The sequence below is a fragment of the Triticum dicoccoides genome, chromosome 1B (genome assembly GCF_002162155.2).
Source record: "Triticum dicoccoides isolate Atlit2015 ecotype Zavitan chromosome 1B, WEW_v2.0, whole genome shotgun sequence".
NCBI lineage: Eukaryota > Viridiplantae > Streptophyta > Magnoliopsida > Poales > Poaceae > Triticum > Triticum dicoccoides.
The window spans coordinates 6,169,991-6,180,735 of record NC_041381.1 but is presented as its reverse complement, the minus strand read 5'-3'; the positions used below and the strand labels follow the sequence as shown (position 1 = coordinate 6,180,735).

The 10,745-nt window shown below is 44.5% G+C and overlaps 1 protein-coding gene across 1 annotated transcript; it reads left to right on the top strand.

Annotated features, from left to right (window-relative positions):
- Positions 1-4,922: 4,922 nt before the first annotated feature.
- On the top strand, positions 4,923-6,315 carry LOC119349934. The gene is made up of 2 exons (XM_037618023.1): positions 4,923-5,071; positions 5,256-6,315. The coding sequence occupies exons 1-2, from the start codon at positions 4,923-4,925 to the stop codon at positions 6,313-6,315; spliced, it is 1,209 nt and encodes a 402-aa protein (XP_037473920.1).
- Positions 6,316-10,745: the final 4,430 nt, after the last annotated feature.

Sequence of the window (10,745 nt, the reverse complement as noted above, 5' to 3'; positions counted from 1 at the left end):
CAGTCTCTCCGGAGCCAGTCGACTGATCGAACAAGCCGTAGAGAGATTCGTTGGGCTCGATTGCCGCAACTTGTGTAGTGGCCGATTGGCGAGCCACCGCGTGACTCAACCATCGCTGAAGCCTCGACCGGCCTGAGCGCTTGCGCTGGCGGGAGACCGGGAGGGTGGACGATGGAGGAGCCGACCGATACTGGGTCGACGGTTGCCGCAGCAGAACGCCGCGGACACATGCGCGAAAATGCGTCGCAGCGCGGACGGGGAGCGCGTCTACGTCGAGTGGAGCCTCCTGGAGCCATGCGGAGTCGTCGGCGATGAAGGTGAGAGTGCCGAGACGGATCTCTTGACCCTTGACCAAAACTCCAGCAGACACCATGATGAGAGTACTCGGAAGAATCGCAACTTCTCCACAAAATCGCTAAAACACCTGCCCCACGGTGGGCGCCAACTGTCGTGGTTCTAAGTCTGACAGTAGAGTGGGGGGTAGGTATGGAGAGGCAAGGTCCTAGCTATGGAGAGGTTGTAAGCACAAAGGATGTACGAGTTCAGGCCCTTCTCGGAAGAAGTAACAGCCCTACGTCTCGGAGCCCGGAGGCGGTCGAGTGGATTATGAATGTATGAATTACAAGGTGCCCAACCCCTCTGCCTGTGGAGGGGGGTGGCTTATATAGAGTGCGCCAGGACCCCAGCCAGCCCACGTAGGAGAGGGTTTAAGGTGAGTTAAGTCTGGGGCGTTACTGGTAACGCCCCACATAAAGGCCTTTACTATCATAAAGTCTACTTGATTACAGGCCGTTGCAGTGCAGAGTGCCTCTTGACCTCCTGGTGGTCAAGAGAGTCTTCGTGGTCGAGTCCTTCAGGCCAGTCGAGTGAATCCTCGTTGGTCGACTGGAAGGCGACCTCTTCTAAGGATGTCCTGGGGTAAGTTACTTGGATCAGGTCCATGACCCTACCCTAGGTACATAACCCCATCACATAGATTATGGGATTTGGTTGATGATGTCGCCAAAAATCAGGAGCACAATCCCTTTATCGATGGGACGATCCAATGGTGGCGGCCATGAGTCACGGCATAATGGCTATTGATGGGACCTCGGGGTTCCGCAAAGAGTGGTGGCGGTTCAATTTTAGGTTGAAAGTACTAATAGCACAACCCACTCGACCTATTCATCCCACATGGCAAACCTTCGCCATTAAGCTAAAGGGTCTTTGGATCCAACAAAATTTTAATATTTCAAAGAGGGCCTTGTTGAAAAGCGTCCTAGTTACACAAGGTGCATTATTTCTTGGGTTACACATAGCTGCAGTAAAAGAGAGTGCCGAAGATAAACACCAAGGATCTACAAAGACTTTGGATTCTTAGGAGTCCTCAAGCATAGAACCAATTTGAAAGATGATTGAACTCACCTACGAAGCCGAAGACATGAATATCAACCTCTTTCGAGGAGTAGATCAATGTCCTTGGCTTGAAGACCAGTTCAGAGACTACTAACGGTGTCCTGAATTAGGGGGTACTCACCACGTTAGCCTACCAGTCATGGTCCGCGCCGAGGACCCACCGACAATCAAAGAAGGGGCCATGTTTGTCATGACTTTGGGCATACTTGAGATAGGATGAAGACTTGGCGCACACTACAAGGCATATTTAAATATGAGGCATGTTTATCTCTAGATGCAACCAAACCATATGTAACCTTAGGTACCCCAGCCCCTATATAAGGCGAGGGGTTAGTCGGTACATGCAAGGTTTTTAAACACATTCATATGATCTCGAGATATATCATCTATACTTTGTACTCCGTCCACAAATAAACAAGAGTAGAAATAGGGTATCACCTCTTCGAGAGGATCCGAACCCAGGTAAACACCGTGTCCATCTACTTCATATTACCATCTAGCTTAGACCACCAACTTGGGACCCTCTACATGAGATCGATCGAATTTAACTCCGACAGGCGACAGCTATGCCCGTGTTAACAATCGGATCCTACTCCTTTTTTGAAAACCCGCTAAGCCGGTAGTAAATGCGCCACGGCTAGATCCAGCGCGTAAGGGTCGTACGCGAGGGAGGCTCCAACTGACACCGCGGGATGGGGTGTGGCGAGAGGGCAAGGGGCGGCTGAACGGACCGACTGCTCAAGGCCCAATGCTGCATCTCGGAGCACGCCGGTACGGGGCACCTCCACGAGCGTGACGAAGAGGTGGCATGAGCATATTGGGGTCACCCATGACCACGTACCACCCCGCACACGTGTTCGCATGGTCTTCGGGGTTGCAGCAGCCGGATATGCAGGAGTGTTTTTTGAACATAGTACACATGCAAGCGGTAATGTACACGCGCATACACTTACCCATATAAACACATACACACACACCTTATCCCTATGAGCATCTTCGAAAAACTGAGCCGGCATACCATCTTGAAATTTACGAAGTCACCGTAGGCACCTCGTCGTCGATGGAAACGTCTCCTCCCACTGAATGTGCATCGTCGGAAATACTAAAATAAATTCAGGAATAAATGCGAGCAACAGGATTTAAACCTTGTTGGGCTGGGGATACCACAGTCCCTCTAACCATCCGACCACATGTTGGTTCGCAGATCTGCAGGAGTGTTGGCAAGGCGGCTGCGAAGAATAGACATATTCATGAGTAGATTTTATTTATTTCGTATAAATTCCGCCCCCTGAATTGTTGGGCCAAACCAGAAAAGGTGGAAGTCAATCAAAATAAAACTGATTGCTTCTAAGCAATATGATTGGATGGTTATGATTTAATATTTATGGACCACCTAAATTAAAGACGTATGTCAGTACATACATATATAATAATATAATAGAATAGATAGATAGAAACATGGATAGATTACCGAAAGTCCTACTCTGCTTATGAGCTCAAATGGTCCGTCATGTATAGTAAAATTAAAAAAAATAGTAACTTTTTTAAAAAACTCTGATTTTTTGATAAACTTTGACAAATGTTATGCGCATACGCAAATTCAGCACGAAATGACATTCTAGAAAGTGATGATGAAAAAAATATAAACAGTCCAAAATGTTTTTAAAACTAACAATTTATTTGGAAAAGGAGGTTAAAACCCCGGGCTCTGCATTAATTGATGCATGCTACCATCTTTATTAATTATTCAACAAATATCTAACAAGAACATATATCAAGCCATCCGAAGCCACCACTCATACCTAGAAACTTAATAATCTGGAGTGCTCTCCCTCCCCATATCTAACACAGCTGTCATCACTGAACCATCCACATAACGTATTAGAACCTACAACCAGTGCAATAAACCTAAAGCATATACCACATGCACATGTTTTAAAAGCCGCCATCATCATCGAACCCTTGACACATATTCAAGACAGAGTTCCGCATCATCCTTGCCAGTCCGGCCATCTGTTGACGCCACCACAATGCCCAACAGCACCACTTCACGGTCACCGCCGGTACACCACCGCACCATGCCGCCAAGTACCACCAGCCGATGCACCTTAAAGTCTCTAGAAGATCTGACCTGCATCACACCTGCGCAATATGCATGACACAACGTAGCATCTGTCGTCCATGCATGAATTGACATCTCCACCGAAGCTCCATGCAATACGAAGCCGCTCCACCTCCTGCCTCTATCGTCCAACTACTCCATAAAGTATGCTCCCAAGAGAGAAACGACACCGCAGTGCCGCCATCGTCCGATCTGAAACACGAGAACAAGGGTTTCCCCCGGAGCAGCATGAGTGGGTTGACCGTAGTTACAGAATGATGCCTTCGTCAAGGTAATGATGCAGAACACCGCCACCGCTCGTCGTCGGCTCGTTTTCTTTTCGGCAACTATGTCTCCCAGACTCGCAGCTGGGACTAGACGACAGATCTCAAGATCCGACCATCCAGCCTTCAGGCCTACCACCTCCGATGAAGGAGATGACCACCACTACCAAGCCCAGGGTCGCCGCCCCAGGTGTTTGTGTGATGATGGAGGAGGACTGATCTGGGGTGGGAAACTCCAGACCCGCTGCCGTCGGCTGCCATGGCCGGCCTCACGCTCCCCCTGCAGTCGTGGTGGCCCAGCCGCCACTGGGATCCCATCAGGCCGCCGCCCAAACGGGCTAACTCCGCCTTCACGCCGGGTGCCCAGGGTCGCCGTCGCATCTCGGCCAGAGATCCCCTCGTAGAGAGAGGCGGAGAGCCCGCCGTTCGCCGGGTGAGCTTCGCTAGCTGGCCTTCTCTAGTGGCGGCGAGGAAGCAGGGAGGGAGGGTCGGGGGGCGATGACAGCTGGGTTCTCCCGAGCCGCCTCCCTGGAGGCGAAGAGAGACTTTGCCAAAACAAAATTTACTAGCATTTTTGGAGCATCAATTTTGTTCCTTTTTTGCCACGACTTCCACTAATGTTATTTTATGGTAAAAAATTTAAAACATACAAAACATTTGTCAAAGTTTACCACCAAAAAAGATCATAATCTTTTAGTATTTGTTTTGATTTTACTGTTCATGTGGGAGCATTTGAGTTAGGGAGTGATACTCCATGTCCGGAGGGTACCTCCTACTTAGATATCATAGATTTTTTTTGTGATTTTGATGGTACCTAATGCTTTCAAGATTTGAGCTAAGACAAATAAGGATCATAGTTTTAAGTAGAGTGCAAGCTGCTCTTATAGAATACGCTTACGCTATCATTGGCCCTTCTCATGGTATCGGAGATCTAGAACATCTTCGAATAGGTTAATTAATTGGTTGGAACTTAGGTTCATCCAACAAAAATCACAGTGTAGTCAGAAACCGAGTGCTAGATATACGTCGGCACTGGCAAAACGATGATTCTACAAATTTGGAGTATTAGAAATAGAAACGATCGTGATGCGATGGCCTGTGTTCACTTTCTGCATTGTCTTCGAGGCGTGTAGCCTATAACAATGGTCATCTCACGGTTGTCATCTCTACATACTGATCAGGGTTCCGTGAAGAATCGTTCAAGTGTTTTCAGTGAGGCCGTCATGATCATGGTATGCCCGGTGCTCCTTGCCATTCTACAGGACAATGTTCAGCTAAAATGGACCAGCGCGTTGCCAGCCTTCCCCTTCATTTTGTTTTCTTTCTTCTAGTTTTGGGCTTCCTCTTGAAGCCCTCCCCTGTTATTTTCTTTTGTGCCTTTGTGCACTTACTTGTATCTGTACTGACTGCCAAGTCACTTTCGAGTGGGGTTTTTGGCCCCCCCGTCAATCTCAAAAAAAAAAAAAATGGACCAGCGCAGTAGCTGGGGCAGCCTTGCTGGCCGGGGTAGTCCAATTCGTCGTTATTTGTCTACTGATGACCGTGAACTATTGGGTACCGGTGACGGTGAACAATTGGGTATTTGGCGTCTCAAAGATGCTAATTCACCTCTGCATAGTACTTGTGATGATCCTCGCCGCCATCATTATGACTCTTATCGTTCTGAAGAGTCTCCTAGGCTACTTGGCGGCTCTGTTCATCCTTGGAGTTTTCTCCTTTGTAGTGTTGTTGGTGTCATTGCGGCGAAGAGATGGGCAGGGAAACATGAATACAGAAGAATTTGAACAATTCAAGGGTCCACTTGAGGCATCAGCAAACTTCTCGGCTGCGGTCACAGCTGTTCTGTTTCTTGGTTTAGAAGCCTTGGCGTTGGAGGACGTCGTGAAGGGCAAGGACCTCGTGAAGGGCAACCTAATGGGACAGCTTGCATTCCCGCTGGGGTTGAGCTTTGCGACATGCGCAATAGGTGTGTTCTCAATGCTCCTGGTGTCAGTCCATCCATTAATCCATGACCACAAGACTAACGTGCCGTACTTAGTCCATGGATTAAGCATCACGCTTGGCGTCTCCGTATGTATTGTTGTGTACTCTATCACAGAAGCAGCGGTGGGACAACATAAGACGATTCAATGGTTGAGTCCATCAGTTGTGCCTCCCTTCATCTCCCTCTTTCTAGCGTGTTTTGAGACTTATCGTACGAACGAAAAACATGAGCCGGCGTCTCTGGAACTGACCAAGATCACCTTTGCAGCCTTCCTGGCTGTCTCAGTAATTTCCAGAGCTGACACTTCGGTCGGCGACTGCAGCGCGTTTCTATGCTTTACGGCATTAGGTATTATGACTGGCGTCCAATGGAGGCTGATGACACATTGGAAGAATGTACCGGTTGCAGTGGCCAGGGCTGCTGATGTTGCTTGTTTCATGTCTCATTTGTCCATGGCTTGTGCAGTGATTCCCTTCTCACTGCTGGCAGCGGCTGTTGTGAAAAAGACAGAAGCCAACTGCCCAGCTGCTGCTCCCTTGCCTTCACACTAGTGCATTTGCGAGGGCTGGTCTATATGATTTTCGGTTATAATTTATGTATTGGTGACAATTGATTTGCTTAGTTTATGTAATTTGGTATGTACCATGTCCAGAAGTATTATTTGTCGTATTGTATAATAATACTTCCCTCATCAGATGAAAATGGATATTTCCCAGATTTACATATATACAGCTTTGGAAAGGAAACTGTGAAACATGATTATGCTTTTCAAATATGTATTATGGTTGATTTGGTTAGAGTACAGTTTACTTCTAATTGGTTTTTTTTGATAAAGGGTGCTTTTTATTGACTTATAATGTAGCATCGAGGGATACAATCATAACGAGTACATACCCGGCCTCTGCATAACTAGGATGCACATAGCCAACTCAATCAACACACACACAACTTTCATTCCGACAGAAAGCAAAGTTATACAAGACCGAAGCTATGTCTAGGCGGATGAAAAAAATAAACAAAAGCAATGAAAGCACTGATTGACGATATACATGCAGCGACCATCTGCGCCAACAATCTTTTGACAACATAAAACTTCTAATTGATGAACATGTGTGTCTATATATGTTGAAAAGTGAAAATAGTACTAATATTTGGATGCTGGTTCTAGCACATCTACAATCGTATATCAAGATGATCCTTGTCTGGTGTAATGCGGCTCCTAGCATTCTAGGAAGATGAACATGTATGCAATTTACAGTTACATATTTTTCCTCATAAAGACTTTGAGCATTTGAAAGTTAGAAGCAATGGTTCTCTCATTTTTGGCAGGGACTGAATATGAATGATTATTCAGGAGTTATAAATTCCTGGCAACTTACAGATTCAACTTATACAATCAAATTGGTATTTGAATGGATTTTAAATTGTATAATTTTTATACCATACATCACATCAATTATTGATCTTACTGATGGTCAAATAAAATCTCAAAATACGTGTAAGGGCCTATATAGATAGATGGAGTGTGTAAACCATATGGCACCAAACTACGTTATTGTTGCTTGTTGCAATAATAGTTACCTTCTTTATGTTAAACCATTGTTTTATTGTCGGTTAACATAGGGATAGATATGTTCATTAATTTTTCTTATACCTTGGAATGTTAGACCAATAACCTAGCTAATGTCATCTCGTGGATTCTCGTAAATTATCCATACATAGATATGCTTATAGAACTAATTTATGCCGATAAACCAAAGTTAAAATGGCCTGATCACATCCAATTATGAAAAGACAGGTTATAAACAACTAAAGGTGGCAAGTCATTGTGCCTTACAAAAAAAAGATGGTGAGATACTTGTCACATCCTAGCGTCTATCCCATCATAGACAATTACGAAATTCGAAGTGCATATCATCAAGTACTTTTGGCATCTAGTGAGGGCTGAATATTGCATGTTAAACCATATGTCACTGATCGTAATCCACCGCTCATGGTTTACATATAGTAGTACGCCGGTTAAGCTAGTCATGGTGTGTGGCGGGCTATCGTTCTTGATTCGATTGATCATACTGTTATTTTTATTGTGTTCCGAATCCCATACAAGTGTTGTACTACAGATGAAGTCCTACCGGACTATGGCATGCCAACCGTGCTAGACGTAGCATGATTACAACTCTATTTCTTGTCCACCAAGAAAGAGAGTTGTTTGCCCCTTTATATAGTACCAGCTAGTCATAGAATAGAAGAGAGAGATCTCCACAAGATTAGCACGTAGAGGGTTTGTCCTCTCGTGTAATGTAATACTCCTCCCAATTATAGTGATACGCCGCCGTGCGTTCCGTGGTTTTCTCCCGCAAGGGTTTCCACGGAAAATTTCGTGTCTCTCTATCTCGTTTATTTGTCGTTATTATCTAACAAGTGGTATACAGAGCCAAGTTGCAATATACGAGATTCGTCCGAGACGAGAAGAATTATGTCTGTGGTCTGGTCCGCCGCAGCCGTCCTGCGATTCGTCAAATTGCAGATTTCGCCGAGATCGCAGCCAGGAGTTCCTACGTGAGCAGTCGACCGGGTCCATATCAAGTTCGGACTACGTGTCCGAGATCGATCGCCGCTGGCTGTTTTCTTTATCATCGCTGGATCCGCCAAGTTGTGGCTGCTGCCCACGTATAGGCTACAAGTCCTTGGACACGCTGCCGCTGCTGCTACTTTCTCTGGCGTGAAGACCGATCAAGTCCACAGGCTGCTCCTCAATCGTGACGTGAAGACAGTATTACTAGTACTCACGGTTCTCAAGATCTGATTAATCTAGTAGCCTTGCTACTTCACGTGAAGGTTAAGATCTGCTACTAGCCTACTACTTCTTCACATGAGACCGAAGAAATTTGCCAGATCAAGTTTTTCGTTCTTCGGTAAATTCGTCTGCTACGTCCACTGCCTGAAGTTGCCAGGTGCTTTCTCTCTGGTTCATTGCCCCGCAAATTTATTCTGTTAAGAATTTTCTACCGGCTTGTACTACTTTATGAACACAGATTTAATACTCATGGCATCCATGAAATACGATGTTCCGTTGCTGGATCATGACACAAAGTTTACCCTATGGCAAGTCGAGATGCCAGCATTGTTGGCGCAAGCCGATTATCAGGATGCACTCAGTTTTTCTTCAAGGTGGAGTTTTGAGGATTATGGCCTGTCGGGATAATGGATGCAATATTGCTGCAGTTATTTGAAGAACATAATTCAGTTATCAAGAAAAAGAAAGGGTATGGAGGAGGTGATTATTAAGCCTGTTGGTAGCCAACATATACTCTATTCTCTCCATAGTTTTTTGTTGTTATGCATGTGAAGGTTTTGTTTGATATTCATGTTCGTGATGAGAATCAGTTGAGGTGCAAGAAGGAGATTGATTTGTTTCTGCTAGATACTACAACATTTAGCGCTGTTAAGTTTCAAGTGCAATTCAGTTATCTTTGCTCTTTCAAGAGGGGTCTATTGCAAAGTTGAAACTCCGTTGCATGTTAAGATGGTTCCTTCATCCGACAGTTGTTCTACAAGGACAGTTTATGACCATGTCATGGATTTTCATTAAACACTACAAGTCGGCAGTTTTTTGGATGCACGCGATGCCATCCATACCATATGCTCTTGCTTGAGTATTGTTTGCCGAGGTTTGTGCTTTCTGTTTTGAAGCACGTTCAGATTCCGTGAGATGAGTTCTTCACAATGCGATGTGCACCAAGATGTTGAACTATGAGCTATGTGCTCGTTCAGACACCACAGGAGATATGATGACTTATGTCATTTGATGATTGAGCAGTTTCAGTTTTTGAGGTCAGTGGCACAGACTCAGACTTTTATTGGGAGACCAAGTTTTGTTAGTCTGCTTTGTTGATAGTTGTGTTGTTTTCTGAACGACCTACTGATTGATTTACTCAATATGACTTCATGAGAAGTTTATTTGTCCTATGGACGTTTCCAGGCACAAGGTTTACTTGTGATGACTTTAATTGAGGAGTTGATGCTATCTATGATTATTGTAAGGGATTTCGTCTCAAGGTGGAGTGTTATTTTTATTGTGTTCCGAATCCCATACAAGTGTTGTACTACAGATGGAGTCCTACCGGACTATGGCATGCCAACCGTGCTAGACGTAGCATGACTACAACTCTATTTCGTGTCCACCAAGAAAGAGAGTTGTTTGCCCCTTTATATAGTACAGCTACTCATAGAATAGAAGAGAGAGATCTCCACCAGATTAGCACGTAGAGGGTTGTCCTCTCGTGTAATGTAATACTCCTCCCAATTATAGTGATACGCCGCCGTGCGTTCCGTGGTTTTCTCCGGCAAGGGTTTCCACCTAAAATTCCGTGTCTCTCTGTCTCGTTTATTTGTCGTTATTATCTAACACACACTAATTGTCTTGTTGTGCAGCTGGCTATACTTCACTGCAACCAAGTACAAAGTTGTACTTTTTAAAGGTGGAGTTTCTTACAAAGGCTTATAGTTATTCAGAATTTTATTGGCTGGTCAGCCTGAGCGGCCACACTAATGTCCATGATCTTTTCATAAATTTTGAAAAGAGGAACTTATATGTTAGATGCCTAAAAAACAAAGCTTGACAACTTCTACACAAGGAAATCTTACATGATGTGTGCATAATTGATAGAAGGCCATGTATGCATATTATATATGAAGTCTTCCTTTTTTTTAGAGAAGAAAACTAAAATTAACAGATTGTTTTGATAAAAAGAAGACATCTATAGTTGGTTAATTCCAAAATACCAATTTGAGTTGGTCTACAAAATAATGCAAGATGTGTCCGCATCTAAGTAGTTGGAAAGACTTGACCAGAACTTATATTGGCTAATCATCCCATCTCAGTAGTGCTTGTTGCAATAATAATATTTTCTTATGTGAAATTAATAATTATTTTTACATTTGCGTAATGTAGAAATACGTTCAACTTCACATACATAGC

Bases quoted from the DNA above. Each gene is read 5' to 3' on its own strand.
- LOC119349934 (XM_037618023.1), top strand. From the start codon at position 4,923: ATGGTCATCTCACGGTTGTCATCTCTACATACTGATCAGGGTTCCGTG. The intron at 5,072-5,255 runs GTTGCCAGCCTT...AAAATGGACCAG, and splicing joins CAGCTAAAATGGACCAGCGC to CGCAGTAGCTGGGGCAGCCT.